At 38.9% G+C, this 26,713-nt stretch overlaps 1 protein-coding gene across 1 annotated transcript; it reads right to left on the bottom strand.

The window, feature by feature from the left end:
- Window positions 1-439: 439 nt before the first annotated feature.
- On the bottom strand, window positions 440-26,713 carry LOC135474937 (uncharacterized). Its single transcript, XM_064754632.1, has 4 exons — window positions 26,514-26,713; window positions 7,932-8,083; window positions 2,902-3,052; window positions 440-1,875 (listed from the first exon to the last, which is right to left on the bottom strand). The coding sequence occupies exons 1-4, from the start codon at window positions 26,711-26,713 to the stop codon at window positions 1,677-1,679; spliced, it is 702 nt and encodes a 233-aa protein (XP_064610702.1). The 3' UTR covers window positions 440-1,676.

Genomic DNA, 26,713 nt, shown 5'->3' with positions numbered 1-26,713 from the left:
TGGGAAGCGCCATCCCTGATGAAATTTCCTACACATCATGTACAATGTCTTAATGTTTCTAATTATGCACAACTTTAATATGCCGTTCATTAAAATACTGCCATCCATGTGAGCAATTATTAAGCATCCCGATACTTACATGTACACTTTGTTTGACAAGTGGCAAGGCCCATGGTATCAAGAAAGTTGTACAATGAATCAGGACTCATCAGCCAACAAGTCCAGTTGCTTAGCTTGTTTAACACTTTTATCTACATGGTGACAGTAGTGTTCCAAATTAAAAATTTAATAAGTGACATTTGGACCATGTTATGGATAAAAGGGCAACCAGACTAACAGACATCATATGACCAAACTTTACATCAAAACAGTGTAGATTCAGATGTTCTAGAAAATAAACAAAAAAAACAACCCCCCCCCTCACGCCCCACCCACCCTTCCCTGATCCCTGAACAAAATAAAAATGGATAAAACCTTCCAATAGCACTGAACTTCAGCAATTTGAGATAATGTATACCAGCTAGGTCCATCAATCTATAAATGAATTACTGCCAAGCTTAGAAAATCTGCTAATGAATACAACCCAAACGAGCTACAAAATATCAGGCATTTGCCATAAACTGTGAAGTTGTGAAAACGACTGCATGAGCAGTCTGGGTATACAGATATCAAGTCAAAGGCAGAACCCGAAAAAGGGGCACCAACTCAAACAATAACACCAAGTTTTAGTATCAACAAATTAACGTTCAAAGTACAACTGTTAATAACAGCGCCACATGTATACAAAATACCAATCCCTGAGAGGATTTTATATGTTTAATTAAAACTTGCATCCCCACAAGAGTTTCCGTAGCCACCTTATACAAGAGAGTTATCTCTCTTCACATCTGCTAGGGTCCTTTTTCATTCACATTATTGGAGGGCATTCATTGCTCAGGTTCCCTGTGGCTTGAGACTAATTGCTAGATTAAATAGGTACGCTGGACTACTGGATTAGCATGACAGTTAATGACTGTTCTATACTCAGAGTATACAATGTTACTAAATACCTCTCTGAAAATCTACATACTGTATATCATACGCATTTACTGGCAATATAGTACAGATGGCCACTGGAGTTTACCAACCACTTCTCCACAAAACGGAAGCAAATCTTCCAACTCATAAAACAGCAGCGCCCCCTGCCTACAAGTATTTGAATAACAGTACAAGAGATTTCGATCATGAATAATCATGGCTGTTATTGTTATTCAAGTAGGTATAGGGCAATGGTGTATTACAAGATTTGCTTTCCTTTTAAGACGGCTGGTGAACCACACTGAGATAGGTAGCAATTAGTCTGGTGATCTATATAATGTCTGGGCTTAGTGACACTGAGCATTCCCCTATTGGGATGGTTCCAACTATTGCGTTCGAGCATTCTTCATATTTAACAGATACCCTTACGGAAATGGTTTTCACCAAAACACTTACACGTACATGTCAATTCCAAGTGTTTTATTTTACAACATGGTTTGGAAAAAACTGATGAAAGAAAAACAAAAAGAAAAATGCATACACTTTCATAACACTCCAGATATAAGGTCAGTTCTAAAGAAGGTTCTACAGCATCAATTTTGGTACATTAATGGGCTGTAGTGGGAGAAAAGCATTTCGAATAGGATGCGCTGATGATGTTACTCTCGCAGATACATAAGCAGGCTGAGCAGACCGGCCAACAGCGTCCAAGACACAGAAACAGTGACGGCCCCCGAGTAATCTGCACATACTGGTGGTTTGACAGACTGCATGAAGTTGGTCATCACATCAGCAATTTCCTGACCACAGTTCTCTTTGAACACTTTATGTTGGCATCCAAATATTCTGTCCATGAACCTATGAGAAATTCACAAACCCAGATACATATGTGTGTGTGTATATATATATAGAGAGAGAGAGAGAGAGGGAGAGAGAGAGAGAGAGAGAAAAGAGGTACTATAAATTTACAAGCACTTCATTCAATGGAATTTATGCATACAATTATTCTGAAAATGACACTAATAATGACTTATTTGTGTCACTAAAACTGCAAGCTTTATATATATTTCTTTTTGCATATATGCTAAGGCGTTGCCAGTACAAGTTCCACATGAATTCAAAAGAATTCTGCAGGCGTAACCCAACCCTATAAATAAAGTGAGTAGGTCAGTAGAGAATGCTTCTTTTTTTCTAATTCTGTTTGATGAAAAATAAAGTGATTTAAAAAAAAAATTTGCATCAAAATCTTATTCTGACCATACAACTACCACATGTGTTTTGGATTCATGTACTGTGGAACTAATGCAAATCTGGGAGTTGAACTGGTGTCAGATGTGCCAAAACTGAGTGTAGAACTGGTGTCACAGACATGTGCCCTAACTGGGTGTAGAACTGGTGTCACGTGTCAAAACTGGGTGCAGAACCTGTGCCAGAGTTGTGCAAAATATGGATACAGAACTGGTGTCAGAGATATGTGCTGAATCTGTCTGTAGAACTGGTGTCAGACATGTACAATTTGGGTGCAGAACCGGCGCCAGGGTTGTGCCAAATATGGACACAGAACTGGTGTCAGAGATATGTACTGAATCTGTAGAACTGGTGTCAGACATGTACAATTTGGGTGTAGAACTGGTGTCAGACATGTACAATTTGGGTGTAGAACTAGTGTCAGAGGAGCAGCAAATCTCTGTGTAGAAGTTAGATCACTTAAGATTGGGTGTAGAATTGATGACAGTAATTTATAAATAGATATGTCAAACGATATGAAAACCGAGATTATAGAAAAACAAGATAATGAAATCAAAGATGGCTATCATAAATCCGGAGGTAAAACTTGATAAGTGAGTGAATTCCAGAAGAGCCAGATCGGACGGCAATACTAACCCGCAAGTGATTCTCCAGATGTCGTCCTGATCTGGTTGACCTTTGGCCTGCATAGCCTGCATCTCTGCTTGGAACCACTTTGTCTCCAGCTCGACGCAGCTCGAGATGGGACCCACCTGATTCCCTATACATTCTGAGTTGTCAATAATCACTGAAATGTAGACAAGCACATTGATTACACCAATCATCCCACAGTTCCTTTAACTATTAATACTTAAAATTTGCTCAAGTTCCCTTTTAGAGATTAGGTATTTTGCTCAAGATCCCTTTTAGAGATTAAGGAAGGCCATAAAATAGTACTAATATCTTAATATAACTCATATTTTCTCATCAGGATACCATGCCTGCATAGCAACTTCCAAAGAAATGTTACCTTTCTATGATCCAAAGAACTTGGTTAGGCCAAAAACAGTAACTTGAATGAAATTTCAGGTCTTAGATTCAGGTCCAAACTTAGATTTGGTAGCAAGTCTAGCAAAGAGCTTGCCTGTAGGAGACACATGAATGCAAAACTTCAGCTCAATACATAAAAGCACTGAAATCGTCAATTTGGTAATTTATGGTAATTAACATGCACAGAGAACATCAGCCATGGAACATCCCCCCTAGCGTCACTGTCCATGCTTTATATGTATGTTAAAAATGCATGTCAATTCATGCTGTACTTTTTGAGATACCACTAACATTTTGTTTAACTTTGATTCTAATGCACAATATGTTAAGTCAGGAATTTGGTAATTTACGGAATTTAACATGCACACACCTGTTGCATCATGCAAACCCCCGAGATCAATATATGAAGCACTTTTAGAGAAGCCACATCTAACATTTTGTTTTAATACACAACACACTAAATCAGGAATTCAGTAATTTACAGCATTTAATATGTACACCCCAAATCAACAATGGAATATCCCCCTGGGTGCTCTATACATGTGCTAAACCTGATCTCAATACCGGCAGTACTTTTTAAGATACCAGCCCCAACATTTTGTTTAACAATGCTCTCCAGGTTACTGGACAACAACACCGATGATCACAGTGTGACGTAAGCTATGCATGTCACATGGATGTCATTACTTCAACATTTACATGTACAGTCATGGAAAAAATTATTAGACCACTCATATTTTCTTTGGTTTCTTGTTCATTTTAATGCCTGGCAACCCTAAAGGTGTATTAACCGAAGATTACAATGAATACGACAAAAATCCAGCTGGTTCCACAATACTTTGTCGTATTTGATATGCTTTAAGGTCAGTTGTATTCCTAGGGTGTATGCGAGGCAATTTCATGCTTTCCATTTACATGCAGACTTACATAAAGAGTGGTTTCCTGTTTACATGTAGGCTTACATAAATAGGGGTCTCTTGTTTATATATTAAGACGCAGCACAACTCGGTAGTTGTCAGCTCTCATAATGCCTAAAACGAAAGAATTATGTGGAGCCAGAAAGGCAGCCATCTTGGCACAGCTGGATACTGGATTGAGCGAGTGACAAGTGGCCAAAAAACTGAAGATCTCTAAGACAGCAGTTCATTACACCAAGAGAAAGCAAGCCGAACATGGTACTACAAAACTGCTAGCTGGTCGAGGCAGGAAACGTCTTTCTACCCCAGGAGATGACCGAGCACTCATCCGGTCCTGTATCAAGAATCGTCGTCAGACCTCCAGAGACCTTAGAAATGAGTGGGCATTGTCAACAAATGTGACTTGTTCAGCAAGAACAGTTCGAAACCGACTTCTTGAAGCTGGTCTAAAGTCGCACAGGGCACGGAAGAAGCCCTTCATCAACGAGAGGCAGCGGAAGGCCCGCTTGCGTTTTGCGAGGGATCACAAGAATTGGACTGTTGATGATTGGGCTAAAGTTGTCTTCAGTGATGAATCCAATTTTGAGTTGATGCCTACTCCAGCCAACTTACTGGTTAGGAGGAAGCCTGGGGAAACCTACAAACCAGACTGCCTTGCTCCTACTGTAAAGCATGGGGGTGGATCAGTGATGATCTGGGGTTGTTTCAGTATGGGTGGAACAGGACAGATGCAGTTGTGTGAAGGGAGAATGAACCAAGTCACATACAGAGCTACTCTTGAAAACAGTCTTCTTCTATCAGCTGCTAAACTCTTTCCTGGCTCGAATGACTGGATTTTCCAACAAGACAATGCCCCTTGCCACACGGCAAGGTCAGTTAAAACCTGGATAGAGAACCGGAACATTCGAACCATGAATTGGTCTGCTCAGTCACCTGATCTGAATCCAATTGAAAACCTGTGGAATATTATCAAGTTCAAAATGGAGAACCACAAGCCCAAAAACAAAGCAAATTTGGGCGAATTTTTGCAACAGGAATGGGCTGCTGTGACTGCAGGGCAATGTAACAAACTGGTGGAGAGCATGCCAAGGCGCATGGCTGCAGTCATCAAAAACAATGGGCATGCAATCAAGTACTAACTCCCGTGTGAGACTGAGAGTCATGTGACTACGTGACTAGGAGACAGGAGAAAAAATGAAATGCCAAAATGTTTTTGAGAATACAGTTGCCACATCTACAGATGTATGAACTTAAGTGATTTTGGTCATGAAAGTCATAGAGAACTGATAGATATCACCTCTTAAATAAAACCCTTATGAACTATTTCTGTTTTCATCACTTTCTTTGCCCAAACAAATGTTCCTTCAGTTGTGCAAGGTTTTAAAATGAACAAGAAATGGGAGAAAGCAAGGGTGGTCTAATAATTTTTTCCGTGACTGTATTTACTGGAGTGTTTGATGACACTCGAGAATTTTTTACTCATAGGATGGCAGTAAATTTCACGTGTAAACACTCAAAGCTGGAACTGTCCTTTAAGTTCTCACACATGTAAAGAACAGAAGCTGGAATTACCCTGTAAGCTGTCACATATGGACACACTAGAGACTTGAATTGCCATGTAAGTTGTCACACATGTATGCTCTAGAATCCGGAATTGTCATGTAAATTGTCACACATGGACACACTAGAATCTGGAATTGTCATGTAAGTTGTCACACATGGACACACCAGAATCTGGAATTGTCATATAAGTTGTCACATATGGACACATTAGAATCTGGAATTGTCATGTAAGTTGTCAAATATGGACACACTAGAATCTGGAATTGTCATGCAAGTTGTCACATATGGACACACTAGAATCTGGAATTGTCATGTAAGTTGTCACACATGGACACGCTAGAATCTGGAATTGTCATGTAAGTTGTCACACATGGACACACTAGAATCTGGAATTGTCATGTAAGTTGTCACACATGTATGCTCTAGAATCTGGAATTGTCATGTAAGTTGTCACACATGGACACACTAGAATCTGGGATTGTCATGTAAGTTGTCACACATGTATGCTCTAGAATTGTCATGTAAGTTGTCACATATGGACACATTAGAATCTGGAATTGTCATGTGAGTTGTCAGATATGTACACATTAGAATCTGGAATTGTCATGTAAGCTGTCACACATGGACACACCAGAATCTGGAATTGTCATGTAAGTTGTCACATATGGACACATTAGAATCTGGAATTGTCATGTAAGTTGTCAAATATGGACACACTAGAATCTGGAATTGTCATGCAAGTTGTCACATATGGACACACTAGAATCTGGAATTGTCATGTAAGTTGTCACACATGGACACGCTAGAATCTGGAATTGTCATGTAAGTTGTCACACATGGACACACTAGAATCTGGAATTGTCATGTAAGTTGTCACACATGGACACACTAGAATCTGGAATTGTCATGTAAGTTGTCACACATGTATGCTCTAGAAACTGGAATTGTCATGTAAGTTGTCACACATGGACACACTAGAATCTGGGATTGTCATGTAAGTTGTCACACATGTATGCTCTAGAATCTGGAATTGTCATGTAAGTTGTCACATATGGACACGCTAGAATCTGTAATTGTCATGTGAGTTGTCAGATATGTACACATTAGAATCTGGAATTGTCATGTAAGCTGTCACACATGGACACACTAGAATCTGGAATTGTCATATAAGTTGTCACATGTATGCTCTAGAATCTGGAATTGTCATGTAAGTTGTCACACATGTATGCTCTAGAATCTGGAATTGTCATGTAAGTTGTCACATATGGACACATTACAATCTGGAATTGTCATGTAAGTTGTCACATATGGACACACTAGAATCTGGAATTGTCATGTAAATTGTCACACATGTATGCTCTAGAATCTGGAATTGTCATGTAAGTTGTCACATATGGACACACGAGAATCTGGAATTGTCCTGCAAGTTGTCACATATGGCCAAACTAGAATCTGGAACTGCCATGTAAGTTGCCACATATGGATACACTAAAAACTGAAATTGTCTTGCAAGTTGTCACAAATGTATACACTAGAAGCTTGAACTGCCATACAAGATGTTACACATGTATACACTAGAATCTGGAACTGCCATGCAAGTTGTTACACATGCATACACTAGAAGCTTGAACTGCCATGCAAGTTGTTACACTTGCATACACTAGAAGCTGGAACTGCCATGCAAGTTGTTACACATGCATACACTAGAAGCTGGAACTGCCATGCAAGTTGTTACACATGTATACACTTGAAACTGGAACTGCCATGCAAGTTGTTACACATGCATACATTAGAAGCTGGAACTGCCATGCAAGTTGTTACACATGTATACACTTGAAGCTGGAACGGCCATGCAAGTTGTTACACATGCATACACTAGAAGCTGGAACTGCCATGCAAGTTGTTACACATGTATACACTTGAAGCTGGAACTGCCATGCAAGTTGTTACACATGCATACACTAGAAGCTGGAACTGCCATGCAAGTTGTTACACATGCACACACTAGAAGCTGGAACTGCCATGCAAGTTGTTACACATGCATACACTAGAAGCTGGAACTGCCATGCAAGTTGTTACACATGTAACTGAACTGTCATTTAAACTGTTGCTTGAACTGCATGGTAAGTCGACACACACAAATGAAACTAGACTTACACTGGATGTTGTCACACATGTATTTCAAGCCACTTCTCAGCCTGCTGATGCTAATGGCGTTGTTAAGGCTTTGAGCCAGTTGTTCATTCTCAGCCTTGCAATCATTCACGATTTCCTCCACACATCCTAGTGCACTGTCCAATGTACCATCACTACAAACACAAAATGAAAGTGGAAGTGAACAAAAGTTAACGCAGTCAACTGCCTTCAATACTTCACTGGTTATGTGGGATCAGGTATTACCCTGTCGCCAATACTTTGGTTTTACTTTCTATGCTGTACGTCTTAAATTATATTGTATTCCTCCATAACCCAGAACTCTGTGGTGGACTAAGCATCCCCAAGATCAAGTTCCTAGCCATTGTTTTAATGTTACTGTATGTTTAAAATGTGATGAATTTGAGTATGAGGGGAGTTCTCAGCCTGAAGTACTGGAAGTCATACCATAAGCTCATTATGTACATGTAGGTTACTAATTAAGCATCTCCTTACCCATATATAAAGAAAGTTATAAGTCATTAATATCATTATACTCTGAGAAATTGAACAAGAAACATCACAGAGTCAGACGAATCTTCTTTAAGTACCTCAGGTCAAACTTTTCAGTCTCCCCTCGTATAGCCAGACCAGTGACACCTAATATAAATTGCAACCGACTGCACTGCATTTCTTTTACCTAATTCTGCTTAAGCCATGGTGCTAGGAGGCGTGTAATTTGCAATTATTTTAGCATTTACATAAACAGTAAGAATAAAACTCACTGAGGCAAACTGACAAAAGGCTGCAGTTGCAATGATTTATTTATTTATTTGATTGGTGTTTCATGCCACACTCAAATATATTTCACCTGATCGCCAGCATTATGGGGAGAGGAAACCTGGCTCTGCCCGGTGAAAGCCCACAACCATCTGCAGGTTGCTGCAAGACTTTCACAAGTACAGCCAAGAAGAAGCCAGCATAAGTTGGACTTGAACTCACTGCGACTGCATTTGTGAGAGGCTCATCATGCCACCCTGGCATGCTAACCCCCACCGCCACAGAGGTTCCCAAAGCTGGAGGGTGGAGTGATGGGTTGGTGCAATGAATTTATTACCACAATTAATCTAGCAGCGTGAGATTAATGGTTACTAGCTTTTGGACTACAACAGAAAGGGGTGTTTTTTTTTTTTTTTTTCCACAATAAATACTTGCTAATGGAACTTTGGACTGGCTTGTAAACAGCAACACCCAAAAGAAGCAGATATTCTTTGTAACATGAATCCGATACTGAACCAGTGAGTGGTGGATTCAAGCCAGTGACCTAAATGATCATGAGCCAATAAGCTGCTGCAACAACCTACCACATGATTCAGCCTGCGAAGTTCGCCCCAACCCAGTACCCTGTTCTAGTATTCATAGAACAAACATACATGATGCCGGGTATACTGTAAGTAGGCTAGAGCCGTTGCACATGGGAGTGAGGGAGTGCCTGGGGTTTAAAGTCGTACTTAACAATTTTGCAGTCATATGACAACGCCCATTGCACATGTGAAATATTTGTTTGTGTGCCTTCTAGTATTGCCCTGCGAGACCAATCAATTTACTTCTACCAAGCAAAATATCACTATGTTAATTATGTTACAGTTGATCATAACATAATGAAATTATCATAATGGCAGAGGCAACTACTGTAGGTCTATCCACATAGGCTGTGTGGGATAATTACTGTAATGACAATTTGTGTTTTCTGCCTTTTTTACAGCCGCAATTATCATTTACTGTTTTCACTAAAAATGGGCCATGAATGGATGTTGGTAAATTGACAGATTGTAGCACTTTCATTCTCACTAAAAATCCTTCCCAATCACTGAGCACTTGTTTATACACTGATGGCCTAGTTCAAGTTTGGCAGTCTATCAAAGCACAGACTTCAGGCTTCAATTGATCTCGACAGGAACCCTCAATTTATGTATGCATCAAACAGATGCCCTAGGATGGGAACTGAGCTTACTGTGAGCTGGGTATGGCTTTCTGGGTCAGACTTCTGACTCATCCTCTCAGGGCCACCACACAGACTCCATGTACTTACCATGCCTTCACAGTCTGTACATTATTACATGTACCAACTATAAAAGGATCCAACAGAGTAATTAAAAAACAGAATAACCATGTATCCCTATAAAAGGATCCAACAGAGTAATTAAAAAACAGAATAACCATGTATCCCTATAAAAGGATCAAACAGAGTAATTAAAAAACAGAACAACCATGTATCCCTATAAAAAGATCCAACAGAGTAATTATGAAACAGAATAACCATGTATCTCTCTCCACAAATTGTTGCCGCCACTGAAGCATCATGCCAAACACACCATGCAGACATGACACCCACCCTGTCTCTGAAATGTCTCCTTGCTTTAACCTCTGCGTGTTGAATGTTAAGCGAGGCATCAGCAATCACATGTACCATTTTTAAAGTCTTTGGTATGACCCAACCTGGAGGTCTTCTGACTAAGGTGGACACTAACCACTACACCACCGAATCAGTGGCTCAGAATAGGAAAAATCAGAATATTTTTATTCAATTTACATAAAATACATATGAACCAAGTCATTAATTTTGTAAATGCATCAACTGCTATTTGCCACAGAAGTCACAGGTATAACATAATTAAGACATACTCTACCCGCACTTGGGCCACTGTCCGGACTGCTGTGGTATTTAGTACTGCAAGGCGTACATCCACCAAATGCCAGTCATTCACTTCTAAATTTGAATGATACTGCCAGCATCACACCACTATGTAAAGGTAGCTGTATTTACAGGAACATGTGAAAGTTTCAATTTCTTGGTTTCTAAATGATGTTGTCTGTATTAGCGTAATTCAACCTTTTCGCATGTTTGTCAGGTGTTTACTCAAGCATATCCTCAAGGCGTTATTCTGCGTACACTGATAAAATTCGACTTCTGGTGAAGCTCTCAAACTGGTGAACCCGACCATGTAGTTTTGTCTCCAGAATCAAATTAAACATGTGTATAAATTGCATTGAAAGTTGCTCTTTCGTATGCGATAAAGTTGAGAAATTTGGGTATAATGCATTCTTTAAGCATTATTTATATACTGCAATAAATTTACGACAATTTATGACCCTCTTGTATATCTGATAAGTATTGTAACACAATGTTAAGTATTGTAACACAATGTTAAGTACTGAACTGTGGAGAGCTGCACTTCCCACAGGTAACAATCTGTATCCCAGACTCCTGGTCATTGGAATCCATGCAGGAACTGATACCAGAATGTGTAACCATCTCATTGGTCAGCCAGCTTGTGATATCTAGACAGGAATACTGGAAAATATTAAGTCCGCTATGTACTGCGATGTCGTAGAGACATGAAATTCACTTGAGTGAGCCGTTTCAGCATAAATAAATACACAGACATATAAAGCCAGCAAATGCTTCTGCGATGCCCACATATCGTGACCCTCACTCCTGTAATTTCTGCGCATGTATCTGGCATTACACCATGTTTTATAATTATCCACACAAACACATTTGTAGTTACCATGCAGCTGTAACCTTGCTCCAGGCGAGGTAACACATCAGCTATGACTAACATTAGGGGATGCTGGGTGGTAGGCAAATAACTGACACAAACACCAAAGCAGGGTGAGTGATATGTCTTGCTGCCATCTGGGTGACCAGCCAGGCTGATGACCCTCCAAGGTGGTGACTAACTCCTCACTACACTGTTCACATTAGGGCTGGTCTTTTATAGCCCCAGTGGGGACCTGAGACAAAGCATTTAGTTACCCAGCTGTGGGTGTCTACTCTGTGCATTACTTAAGTAAGATTTGTGTTGCCAAAACATTGGAAACACTGCATTTAAAAAAAAGTCTATAAGGTACATGTAAGAACATTTAACTGCTACTTAATCCACTATTTATACTCCAGAGGTATGCAAAATATGAAAAACCTACTACCTGTACCTCGACTTTTATAACTAAACCTCATTTAAACGCTATGAAACCACACTATTTAATTTTACTGTAAATTCTCAATAACTTCTTAAACACCATTCCACCTGCAAGCTGATAACAATGACGACAAAGTACAAGTTAATACGAACACAGTCATATGCAATATCCCCTATCTAATATGAATCACTAATGATGAATTTCTTCACCAAAGTCTTTAAAGCTAACACATCAGTGTAGCCAATAAGGCGGGAAGCCAAATCCAAGCTACAGCCTTACTACACAGTCCCTACATTGGGAGAGCCAGACTGATTTGCAGACTTCTACACACATACATTTAGGTTAAATACTTGGTTTGAGCCTCACCCCTACCCCAACCCCACTATGTCGCTAATCACACCCTATCTGCATGTCTTTCAGTTGCTAGGAGGTTGCCTAGTGGTTAGCGTAGCACAAGGATCGAGGAGTCGATGTGACAGCGGGGAGTTCCAGTCCAGCTTATGCTGCCTTCCTCTCAAATTGCTGACTGCATGTGCATGACATGAATGAAATGGGCAGTCAGTTTCTGACATGACTGACACACACCTGGCCGTGTGCAGCTATATTCAGGGCCAAATATAGGGCTTTTCCTGTGTATACTGCATGTACAGATATATTCAGGGCCAAATACAGGGCTTTTCCTGTGTATACTGCATGTACAGATATATTCAGGGCCAAATACAGGGCTTTTCCTGTGTATACTGCATGTACAGATATATTCAGGGCCAAATACAGGGCTTTTCCTGTGTATACTGCATGTACAGATATATTCAGGGCCAAATATAGGGCTTTTCCTGTGTATACTGCATCTACAGATATATTCAGGGCCAAATATAGGGCTTTTCCTGTGTATACTGCATGTACAGATATATTCAGGGCCAAATACAGGGCTTTCTCTGAATACTTCACACAGTTAGGGGCAAATACAGGACTATATCTCATGTATTATTTTATTAATTTTCCACTGTCAAAATGCACTGAAATACAAGATACAAGATCTTAGCAAGATTTTATTTATTTGATTGCTGTGTGACACCATACTCAAGAATTGATGTGAAGAAGATGACAAACTTCCAACATCAAATAAATTGAAAGACTATTTAAAGGAGATTTATCAATGTAAGGGAAACATCAAGGCTGGATTTTTGGAGAAATTTCCAGACTGTAACTACCCCTGGTCCGTATGAACTTGCGTCTGCATTTATCTCTGGCATTTGTTTCAAAATTTACAACAGGATTACACTGCATGTAAGTTATTTATTTTGTCTTATTCTGAGAGTCCAATTTATCTTACAAACATTGTGTATAGTCTGTTTGGAAGGTACAATGATATTCCACGGGCAAAATGTGTTTTTTCCCACTTAAAAGTAATTCTTTATAACCTTTCATTAGCCTTTTTTCCTGCAAATTTTGAAGGCAATTGCAGTGGGGCTTTTAATGCCGCCGTAGACATAACAGTTTGGTCTGTGACAGATTGTCATATGGAGCTAGAGGTTATCCATGCACTGCAGGGCTAAGCTCTAAGAATACACCTATTGTGCAATGCACCCATTCGCTGAAGTAAACCTTCATTCAAGTTATTGTAGTCAGCGAGGACTGTTTTGTAACATGCAAATGTCTGTTCTACACAGTCTTCAGCAGCACTAGCAGTCGCAGCAGCAGTAGCAGCTGCAGCCGCTATAACACCCAGTACAATGGTCTTAACATGCTGCCATGCATGAACCTGGCTTTATGCACAATACAATGTTCACATTACTGCAGAAGTTTAGACCCTCCTGTGCTAACAGGCACAGATTTCTAATCTGAATGACGGTGTAGGACTTTTCATATCTGTGAATTAATACTTAAAACAAGCACAGAGTGATTTATTTATTTCACTGGTGTTTCACCTACTCAAGAATATTTCTTGTATACAATGACAGTAGCATTTATAGAGGAGCAGTAGTGTACCGGGCAGAGCATGGGGGAAATTAACCAACGGTAATCCACAGGTTAAACCTAATTTTGGTGTCATTTTTACACCATACATTGTTTGCAGTATGTACTGAGTCAGTTGACAGGCAGATTCAAACAGAATTTTAATTCATATTTGAGCAGGCAGTGTCTTCATGGTGTGCACATAGTGTGAACACTTGTGCACGCACCATGTTTAAAGTAAGTGAGTGAGTGAGTGAGTCCTCAGGGTTTAACGAAGGCTTACCAATTTTTCATCATGTGACAACCAAGAGTTCTTGGAGTGTATGATGCACTGTACCTCTGTTTATGCCCGGTGGATAATGCCAACATCTTCAAAGCATGTTTTGATATCAAGCCCAATAAGTTAAATGAACATATCGTGAAAACTTTGACAACAGCTGACCCAAACAAAACAACTTACTTCGTAATGGCAAGCTTAATATGCAAGTTTACCTAATTATTCAAAATGAGTAAATGCCCAAATCCAGTTCATCAATCTCACCAAGTATCATAAAGATGATGAGAAAATGTTTGGAATATCTGACCCAAACATAAAACCTTACCCCTGAACAACAAAACTGAATAGTACTGGCTAGTCCAAAACCTGATAACTTGAATAAACATACTGGTCAATAAACACTAAACATAACCAGTCCTCTGTCCTTTATCTCCAGCATGACTTCTATGTAACAATTAAGTTGATACCATAACTAAAATATGCCTGCAGGGGTTGATGTAGCTATAGAGCATCAGGGTAACAATGGGATGTGCAAAGCTACTAATTTCCCCAAATTAATGTATGCAAATGACACAAAAGTTTGAAAATTTTATCATTTTTGGATCCCATACTTTTGACATCCAAGCCCTTTTGATAGGTTCAAAAATGCCCTATACCAGGGCTTATATTTACTAAGCAACTGAACACTTCAGTCATAAATTCCAAGTGCTAAAAAGGTCAAACTCAAAACAAGAAATAACTCAAAATGTGATGGACGCAATGTTCTGCTGCAATCAGCGTACTCTTTGTAAGCTTCCTGTAGGAGAACATTTTAATTGCAAGTGTGTTTGAATTTTGTCCTTCGACATTTACTGGTCCTTCAGTTCAAATAGATGGAAAACAATATAAAGCTGTTTAATGCCGCATTAATTTTTCATCTGAATATGAAAGATTCACTAGAAGTGATATTTTACAGAAAATTGGTCGTAAATGTAAGTGTAATGTGGTATGGTCACTTGTATCTAAATAAAACGTGGATAGATCATAGCCCTACTGGGCCAATGGTTGCAGGTACAGGCCAAAACAAAATGCCACAGTCTGGTCTCACATCCATGGACCAGTGTTTGGAGTCCTTGTTCCAACAAAGAAATGTGCACCCAATACAACTTGTCAAGGGGATTTAATTACAAGTCCATGTGCATGGTTGCTGAAGTAAGATAGGGAGCAACTGAAGGCACCATAACTCTAGAAAAATGCTAAGAGAGCCTACCAGGCAGTTTCAATAATGCCACAACACTGCCAGATGTTGAGAAAACTTTGGTGGACAGAAACTGTATCTGTTGGGTGAATAAATGACTGATTACTAGATGTTATCTCAAATTGTACATGTTATCTCAAATTGTACATGTTATCTCAAACTGTACATTATCTCAAACTGTACATGTTATCTCAAATTGTACATTATCTCAAATTGTACATGTTATCTCAAATCCTACATTATCTTAAATTGTACATATTATCTCAATCATAATATCTCATATAACTGTACAAAATTAAACAGATTTATGACACTATTACCCTTAAACTAAATAATTATTACATGCAACAAACTGATCAATGATACAAGTTTTTTTTGGTACAGTTTTGATGGAAGCTTTAACAACAAGCCGGAAATAGTTTTTAACTCAGGTGCAGGACACAATGGAAATTCGAAAATCCACCAGATATTAACATTATTAAAAGAGTTACATTAAGGCCAAAATTAAAGTATTATATGTTTAATGTTACACGAACGACCTTTCAAAAAGATCCCCAACCAAAATTCTTTTATCGTGTTTTTACACATGCCAAATTACTTTGTTTCATTCAATATATGTTTTTTTGCAGATTGTTTGAACTGTCATTCTGTTTATAAAGCTGACTGGCACTTTTTTTGAGATATACAATTTCCAAAAATCCAGTCTAACAAGGATGGTTTATATTTACTGATACCCAAAGATGGCAGCCATCCTTAGCCCTGATGACATGTGCACCCGATTAGGACATTGTATCTGTAATCAGCTACCCCATCAACAAATATCTCCTAGCATACTTATTGTCCAAAACCACTCAATACATGGCTAAGATACTTATGCGCCTTTTGCAACCATTGATACTGATATTTTATCTGATATTTCCACAGAAAATCTCAGTTAAATTCAAAATCTGCTTTGAGCTACTCACCATGTGATGCTGTCTACCTGACTAACCAAAATTGGTACGTCTATCACGCTGATTTCTATTGATAATCTGACACCATGTAAAAATACATCACGTTATTTAAGTATTCCAATCTATAGAACAGCTTTTTTTCCATAAAGAGTAGAGATTTCAAATTAAATACTCATTTTATGAGATAATCGTTGTAAGAATAGATGTTCACGAAAATCTTGTAAACATCACAGCTGTCTTCATCTTTCAATGACGAGATATAGAGTTCTCCTAATACAATTATATTCGTCACGCTATACCTTAAAAACAGACCTAATCTAGCGAAACTGAATTGCTGAGAATTGTGTGGCTCTGGTTATGACCGGCATGAAATGTTTACAAACACTGACAAAACTTAATAACAGGCCTACAGGTCTACCTTCAAGGACAAGTCGCCCAAGCTACATGTTTAGCCGACATTCTATGTTCTAAGTAAATCCCCTTGCTTATTTTTTTGTGAATTAAATTACTTCAGTCATGGACTGGCATAATCATGGTGACAAATGCAGATGGTCAGACCTTGCATAATACTATCTGCTGAAGCAGGATCAAAACATAAGATTTTTGTTTTAAACCAACATTACCTAAGAATCCCCAACAGAGCCCCTTTTATGTAGGCACCCACTATTGTGTTACTCTCATTTCACATGTATCGGAGGTCCCCACATGAGCCCCTTCTGTTGACATGAAGAGACACCCTTGGAGGTCCCAAAATTTTAAAAAAAAAAGGTTAGCCTGGTGTGTGGGTACCTTTTCTCCCCATCAAAACTCCATGCTTAGGAGCATGTACCTGTAGCTGGGAATATCATGGTATCATTTCCTGAACTGTCGATGAGATCACCACCGCCAGATGTTGAGAAAAGTTTGGTGGACAGAGACTGTATCTGTTTACTGATACACTGTCATGAAGTGGAAACGAAGGCAGTGACACTAAAAAGGGCTGGTGCCTTTCTGAATGGATGCAGGGAAGCTCACATACAAAGACAAAGCTGATATGTTCCATCCTTCAATCTTCACGCAACACCACATAAAGAGCCTAATGGGGACTGTTCTTCCCTTTTGCTAGAAACCCCCCCCCCCCCCACAAAAACAAAAAAGTAAAAACAAAAACGTTAAAAAAAAAACCTACCTACCCTCATTTGCTATTAAAAAGGCTTGTAAAACCAAACATACAATATTTAATTTTGTCCTGCACAAAACAATTGGCTGGTTGAAGCACTATTTAGTACAGACTGTTCTGGTCCTGACACTTGATTCCAGGCTTCCGCGGCAAAACAATAATAATAGTATCTCAGTGATGCATGGGGGCTTAGTTGTTATGTCACTGACAGACTGTTTGTACTCAATGTAGACAAGACATGTAGACATGACATGTAAACAATTTGTCCCATGGGTTTTGGATATAAGGCTCAGCATACACACACCACTGATATGTAACTGCTGAAAGTAAGCAACTGGTGCAAGTAAGCCACTGTAAGGCATGTAACTGTCAATACAACTGGTTAATGACTGAGGGGGTGGGGGGAGAATATGTATACAGTGGTGCTAATTAAATGGGATATTTTGCCCTCAGCAACGGGTCTTGGATCCTCTGTATATCTAAACTATGACAGAATTAAGGGCTGAATTTGGCACGGGAAGCAGGTACATGTATCTATACGGGACGTATCGTGTATGCGACACATATCTGATGATATGTGTGTACAGCAGCCGTTTTTGTTTCAAGTAATATGCATGTCATCAAAAAATCCAATGTTCAAATACTGACTGCTGAAGAGAAACTCATTTTTTTTTAAACAATTTTAATAATCAATGTAAACATCAAGCATTTCACATCCAACAGCCTGTCAGAATCCTTGTTCTCATGGTCTTATTAAGTACTTTCAGATAAAAACAAGTGATCCTGGGTTGTAATCAGAGGGTTGATAGTATATTTCCTACTACCTATCTATACTGGCCTCTAGATGGAACAGCAAAATTGTCAAGACAACACTGAACCATAACTCAAATTTAATGGGTGAAAAAATTTTCTGCCACACTGGGATTTGAACTTGGATCTCCTGATCTGAAATCTTGTACTCTATTAACTGAGCTACATGCATAAAAAGAAAACTCACACTATAATCATAACCAACAAGCACATATAGTGCTGTGCCTTCGTCTATGTGATCAGGTGTTTTTTTGTTGTTGACCTTCTCACAACAAAGTGAGGAATCTTATCATTGAAAAGTGTGGCAGTGTTAAGGACTTATACCAATATCACATCAGTTCACCAGATTTTAATCCTTGACGTTACCATGACAACACTTCATGTATGAACAGGAAAGTAAGAATGCACGAACCCACTACAGCATTTTAACTCAACCACTCTCCACGGGATGAGACATTTACAGTGCTAGGTTTGTACATGTAAAGATTGTGAGGCATTCTGAATGTGGTATTAAACAGACGGGAAACGAAGAAATTTCAACTTAGCCTATTTAAATCTCTGTCCCTCTGGCCGTCACAAACAGCAAGCCACACAATAGAAGTTCACTATGTGTATCTGTTGCGTTAAATTACCAGCACACGTGCATGTACACAAAAATACAAGATTATGTGGACAGAAAGGCCACCCAAAGCTGTCTAGAAAAGTAGCTAGGTTTTTAAAACTTGTTGATACTTGACAACATCATCTTCTACAGCTGCCTGTTGCAAGCAACATATCCAAGTAACAAGAGGTTTAAAAAAAAAACACATTTCTTATGGCCTCACTTGGGTTTGTAGTTGCAACAGGCAGCGATAGAATCCAACATTTTAACAAATCCAACAAATATGTTTCCAAATTCTTAGAAAATAGAACAAACTATCTTCTTGGACAGTTTTTGATGTTTTTTTTCTTCCCATGTCAACTTTATTTTTACTGGTACTATTCTTTGAAGATTTATGGGCTTCAAAGGAAGAAGATAGTTACGAAACCAAGGACAGAACCTTTTTAAGGGTCGCAGAGTCTTCAGATCTGTTATCAAGGACATATCCAATTCCTAACACCTTTATGTACTGGTATGGTTTGTTTATTAAAATACTATGACCAATCAAAAGCTGTCAGAAACAGCTTACAGGAAGAAAGAACCCTGAAATCCACGTTCAATACAATTTCTCTTTAACCTCTTACACTCAAACTAAGTATAGTCCTACAGAAGAGCCTTTTGACTGACTACGCTCTCCGTATTACTATTCACATGTCCCAACCATCATGGTTTTCTACTTCAAAAATTTTACGCTTCTTATCCCCACTGAATATTGTATCGGTCCAAAGAGAGTGTGAAACTAATAGTGGACTTAATAATAAGTGACTGAGTACACTGGCATATGATCACATTGAGTTGTTGGTCTGCCAGCAACCTCCAGATGGTCATTGGTTTACCCTGGGCTCTGCCCGGTCTCCTTCCACTATAATACACTATATGCAGGTGAAATATTCTAGAGTACGTCGTAAAACACCAATCAAATAAATAAATAAATAAATAAATAAATAAATTAATAACACCAAGTTGTCGAACACTTGAATAAAAGCAACTTGTCTTAATTCCTTACTCAGCAATACAAAGAAGCCATTCAGAAATTAAATGTTTGATCATGGTGGCCAATAATTTGACCATAAAATCAATGACATTCTAGTTCTTCAGCAGGGCAACACTATATAACATACGACTTAATTCGTATCCAAGCCTGCATGTCTGTATTGTATATGTGGGGTGGAGTGGGAATGAATACACTTGTACACATGCCGAGATGCAAATTCATTCCACGGGCAGACTCACGCTATAGTCTGAAGGTTGAGGCATAATGCAAGTTTGGTGGACTGTTCCCCTATTCACATATCTTCATGGCCCTCCAATCCACTGCCAACAGGATGGGTGGTATTCTGTAACTTTGTAACTTTGTAACTGGTTGCCATGGGGACTGGCAGAGAGCTGGTTATTGACTCCAGCATTCAGGGTCACACTGGTAACTTACTTTCCTCTGCTAAGTTCTGATGGTGGTACAGTGAGTGATCAGGGAAGGAGGTGGTGGGTGTAGGGGTGAGGGTATGCATTGGATCCAGAACAGGAAGACAATCCTCAGATGGCTATGCACACAAGTATGGGCAGAGGCAATAGTACCAAGTACTTGTGTGGTAGCATGTACATGTAGCATGTGCAAATTACCTCCAGTGCCGTTTAGTCCAAAGGTTAAGTCTCGCCAAGACGCAGCAGACAGTACGTCTGAGCTTGCTACATATACATGTCATCTATCGCATAAAACACAGCTACAAGTAAAATCGATATATTTATTGCTTTGATCTTTGTTGATGGTACCATAATAGAGTTGTACATTTATGTGATATGAGAGTCGGGCGTACCATCTTATATACAATCTGCAGGCCATATTGGAGGGGGATGATTAGTCTACAAGGAATGAATAAGCTTCATGAGAAATGAGAATGGTTGAATTTCCAAATTTTGGCGGCACATTGCGCCATACCCTGCTCCGGTACATGTGAAATACAAGTAATTCTGCTCCTTGTACACATACTACAAGGCGGTTTTGAGTTTTGAGTACGTGCATATATCTGTGCGTATGTACGCTCACAAAAAGTCTAGTTTCCATGGCAAGTGCACCAGTGCACCTCAGAAGTGATCTGACTGTAGTATAACACTATTTGAATGTTTTTTTCCCAGGTTTTATTTTAAATCGGGCTCAGAGGTGGAAACTAAGCAGTGCACTTGTTAACAACCATCTGACCAGACGGGAACATCACAGCAGTAAATACAACCATCCATTTTCTTTTTTTTTTTTTTTTTTATTTTTAAAGTTTTTGTAAGAATGAAAACAAGTTTTAAAAGTTTTTATTTTCTAAAAAATCCATCCATCTGATGAAAAATGAAAGTCCTGCCATGTACTGGGCTTTCCACTGAAAAGCGTTCTTTGCTCCTCTTGAATATTCATTGTGACTTCACCGTGCTAAAGATTTTGCCCCTACCATATTATTAGCGTCCATTTCCAGTTTCAGCTATATACGAGATATTTTATTCAACCTTAAGTATAGCTCTTTCATTTAAGGTACAGTTGCATAAATATGTTCTTGTCTTCTAAACCGGTTGTAGCTCCAATGTATAGAATGGCTTATTACTCAATACTACTTTTGTTATTCCTATACTTGCAACCAATTCAGTGTCATATTTTTTTTTTTCATATTCTAAACACTCAACCCTGGTATTTGTGATTATATTGTAGCACACACTATGTGGCAGGCTTTAAGAAGCAAACCCCCAGATTTCCATCCACCCACAAATTCCTGAATGCAATCATTATGTCATTCTTCCCCCTCCCTCACTATATATATTCCTGCTATATATATTGGACTGTATTTTGTAGGATGGAAATTAGCTTTCAACTTTTACCCGATGACTTATGTTATTAGTTTCGCTGGTTTTAAAAATGTCCCTCAATTCTGGTTTGAATTTGAAGGTTCTCATTTTCACATCGAAAACCATTTTTTACTGGCTCTAGGTTTAAACACATGGCTGGAATATTGCCGAGGTACATGGCATTACAATCATTAATTCATTCAATACTATACATTTCTGTGCAGCAGGACTAGAAAATGAAAACAGATTTCCTTTCTGTTTGCTCAGAGGCTTAAGTTTATGAAGTATATATGTACATAGTGGATTGTACAAACAGGAAAATTACACTTACAAACAATTATGTGTTCAAATCCATTCAGTGTGACGTCACAGTGGGTGGATCAAATATGTCACAGATGAAACCACAGGATGCAACATGTTTTACGTTGCGCAACAGAAGGCTTGTGACTTGCAAGTTCTATTGTGTGCGGAAAATCTGATAGTACCCTATTCAATGATTATTCAGGCCTGTATCGCTTGCTGTCTGTAGTTACCATACGCTCAAAATTACAATGGGGAGGCAGCATATTTGATAATCCCGTGAACTGGCATCAGTGCGAAGCCGGACCAGCAACTGTTACATCAAAAAAGGATTGCAATGCAATGTCTACAATGTTACAATGTCTACTCTGTTACAAATCTAAAGTCATTTCGTCTTTAATGTGACGTCATCATGAGCTGGCAGAGGAACATTTGATGTCAGTAAAATGATTTATTTATTTTTTTATTTGATTGGTGTTTTACGCCGTACTGAACAGTAGAATGATGTTAAGGTCCTGCTGCCGGACGTTTGACAGGTCCCCATTGATTTCAAGAGAACCGATACAAAAAAAAAACAATGTGGTAAAATGCATTTGTTTTGTTTTTGTAACATAACTGCATAGGTTTGTAAAAGCGATGAGAGCAAGAAACTTGAAATTAACTCAATATTACCTTATCCCCTTTGTGATATTTCCGTCTTCCACTCAGCAAATCCTATTTTTAAATGCACTGAACTGACAAGTGACATTCCCATTGCATGATGCACGCCACCATAACTCTTATACATGTTAAGAAGCAATCACCAAAACATATAAAAAAAGATTAATTTAAAGTAACAGTGGTAATGTATAAGTAAAGACAGACTTCTAAGCATCTCCAAATAAAATTTGTATACTGTGACGAGTTTTCAGTCCTCAACCTGGCCATTTGAAGGCCTAAAAGCTTGGAAGTTTTCGATTAACTTGTGTAACATACATGTATCCTATATGCAAGTTTCAAACAATACATCAACTTTGTAGTAATTAATTAATTACTTTGTGGGATGACAGCGGCATCATAAACTGATTTTGTTTGTCTGCTGCAATAGGCAGGTACAGGTGCCAACAATATGCTACCAACCACACCTCTCTTTTCTTATAATAGACCACTCCAGCGCCCTAATTTAAAGACTAGAGTGTCTGTCTGAAAATTGTGAGAATATTCCAAAAACACTACTGGCACTCTGCACTCCGAGGTTAGAGTAAGGAAACAGCTAAGACCAACTGGCACAATGTCTGTATAATGTGACTGGGTGCCGTGACAATGGTAGCAACTGACACAAGCACAAGACACAATGTATGTACACCCTTCTAATGATTCCTCGTTGTCATCTGAGTGAAAAATCGCTAAATTTAACCTCATAACCCAAATGTACATTCAATTTAGTTATTTGACTGATGCTTAGAACCACACTATTTAATGGGGACCACTTGGACACACTTATGTTAACTTGGCTGACCTGTACATTCCAGCATTACACTGTCCGTTTTTTCAGAGGATATTACTCTGCCCAAAACTTCATACACAATGTCCAACCTATAACACAAAGCAATATTTGTCCCCCTATAATAATGCCGGAATGAGGGCAAGTCTGGTAATAATTTCCAAATCGTGTGCGCGACATAATTGGCATATTATGAACACCTGACACTTCATTAGAACACTTGACACCTGCCAAAATACTATTTGCAATGCTGCTTATTCCCAGATATAACTAAAGTAACTGATGTAAAAATTCGCCACAAAAGCTAATTTTTTGAGGCAATAATAAGCCTTAAAATATTAATCTTGCGCCTGAAACATATTTTCCCACTTGCATGTTACCCTACCATCTAAAACACCTTTCTAAGATCAGAATCAGGCAAAATGTGTAACGGCCAGAGACAAAATGAGTAACCGCCTGAGGTAAAATGAGTAACCGCCTGAGGTAAAATGAGTAACCGCCTGAGGTAAAATGAGTAACTGCCTAAGGCAAAATGAGTAACCGCCAGGGGCAAAATGTGTAACGGCTAGAGACAAAATGAGTAACTGCCAAGGGCGAAATGATTAACTGCTTGAGGCAAAACGAGCATCCTCCAGGGGCAAAATGTGTAACCGCCAAGCGGGAAATGAGTAACTGCCTGAGGCAAAATGAGCAACCGCCAGAGGCAAAATGCAGGTCATTTATGGTAAATAATGTTTTAAATTCTGGCTTCAAGTTTTGTCTTTTACAGTTTCCAATCCCCTACACATCTGCATTAAAGTTTTTGAGTATCTTTCTGTACTCCACAATGTTGACGTGAACAATTATTGAGCAAAACATATCTTGCCTAAATAAGACAGTTACTCATACTCAGGTGTCAAAAGGAATATAAATGTCTTTTTCTTGTGTGGGCGGTCATTTCTGGGCCTGAAAGAAACTGTTTTTGTAACAACATTTTTTTTCTGCTTCCAGAACTGTCAAGTCACAGCTTTCAGGTTTTGGACAGAGCCCTTAATTACCAAGAGTTTTGGAACTGAATTGCCTCTAATGATCATACAGACTTGACGTTAAATGTTACCAACTAGATTCATAAACCAGTCTAGCTGTAAATAGTAACATAGTGGACTCTTTCAACACTGACACCTTAATTAACCAACATCTTGTCAAAACCGACAACATTTCGTGGTCTGTTTTCTGCTCCATTTGACAGTAATGTTAACTGCCTTCAGTAAACCGACTCTTGTCTACTTTGAACAAAGTAAATATCAGGCTAGTATCAGTACTATTTCTAGTTTTAAAAAAAATTCCAAAATTAGAAAAAATACAATGCAGCCAACTTTATAAATCTTAAGAATTTTAATACTTATTTTGAATGGAAAAAAAAAGGGGCCAATATTTCGGTATTTAATTATCTAATTTATTCTAAATTAATAGGGAAAATTCAAGTGGATATCAGTCTCTTGAACATAATAATGGCAAACCGACAAAAATTCAACTTGGCTATCAAGTTTTGTACCAAAACTGACTTATCAGCTCTTTGTACAGCATGAAAGGCAGCAATTATGTCAAAGCTTGTATCATCAGGACTGATGTTGGAAATCTGACCTTGTCTCTAAGGTTAATCAGCCTAGTGTTTCAATGCTGGCCAGGGGGATCTGTTATTGGAAACCCACTGAGACTGTTTGCACTATGATGAGACCGGGGTAATGCATGTATTTGTGTATTTGATGTGGATACCTTATATCTGGAGCCCTAGCTAGCGCTTTATTGAGTGGCACTCCACCATGCCTCTCAGAGCGTCTGCCATCCCTCTGTGAAACCACAGTTCCTGGCGCCATGCTTAAAAATGTGTTTTGTAAAGTATTTTTCCCTGTATTTTTAATTTTCTGTTGAATAAAACAACGCTACGCCCTATAATTCCATTGGCATATGATCGTGTACAAACGTGTAGTTATTTTTCGACTCCCGACTCTTTTTGGGGTTCCAAAATAAGTTTCAATTAACATTTTGTTTATCCTTTAAGATATCTGACTAACCGACTGATTGTTGTTTTACGCCATACTCGTGATTATTTCACTTATATGACGGGTGGGTCAATATTGTCAGGTGGGTGGAGCCAACCCCCAAAAGAAACTGGGGTAAACCACCGATCATTGGCAAGTCACTGACAACTTCCCCACTTGTCTTACAGCAACCCCGTTTGCACAGTTTTACAAGCGATGTCGTCCACCTCACACTAAAATGTCTACGGTGGAATGAGAAAATTCTCTGCCGTGGTGACCCCGGAATTATGGTCAGATGTCATATCTATCGAATGGGGTACAGCAGCAAGCCTTGCGATTAAGGATCCCGTTTGACTATGAGGATTACAAAGCTTACTAAAATACAATATTTTGGACCGCTTAATTTATCTTGATGTTAGATGTAAAACTACCCTTCCCCCATGCCTTCACCAAATCTTAGCTAGGGGTCTGCTTATGTCTATGACTAAAACCACAAGGACAATATCAGGACAATACAGTACATATCCCCAGAGTTGTGAACTACATGTAGTGCCAGTATATATGTTGAAGGTATGATCTTCATGCATGCAGCAACCCTAGGGTGGCACTAAACTGCCGCTTAATATCACAAAATGATTGATACACTCTGATACACAGATTTTTTCAAATCAGAGTTTCTGGTGCCTGAACAGCCCAAGCCTCTTTTACAAGTCTTGAGCCGGTCTGGTTAATTGATTTAGCCACTGACCCTTTGATGTGTACCATATGGTTCAGACACAGTACAGTGGACATTTAATACAGTTCAATGGATGAAGACTGTCCAGCAAAAGCTTATATTATGGCCATAGTTCATTTTGATTAGCTTAAAGCTGGGATGATAGGCTCACAGTATTCATTTCAGGAAGAGAATGATTCCCTTGCTGCACATTTCCCGTGACTTCCGACTGATTGTGGTGGACTTACGTGCAGTATTGTTTCATCTGGCTCATGTCATTGTTGGCCATGGATTCGCCAGCTCCTGCAGCATCTATTTGTAGTCCAATTTTGTTCAGACACTTCCTGGCCTCGGCTTCCGCCTCGGCCTGACTCGATGGACATGCGCCATCCACGAACACACCCTCTGAAATACAGCGAGATGAAAGGTTTAATTTATTTTTTGGCAT

The sequence above is a fragment of the Liolophura sinensis genome, chromosome 9 (genome assembly GCF_032854445.1).
Source record: "Liolophura sinensis isolate JHLJ2023 chromosome 9, CUHK_Ljap_v2, whole genome shotgun sequence".
Classification (NCBI taxonomy): Eukaryota; Metazoa; Mollusca; class Polyplacophora; order Chitonida; family Chitonidae; genus Liolophura; species Liolophura sinensis.
The sequence above is the reverse complement of the archived record's forward strand: the minus strand, read 5'-3'. Positions and strand labels throughout refer to the sequence as shown.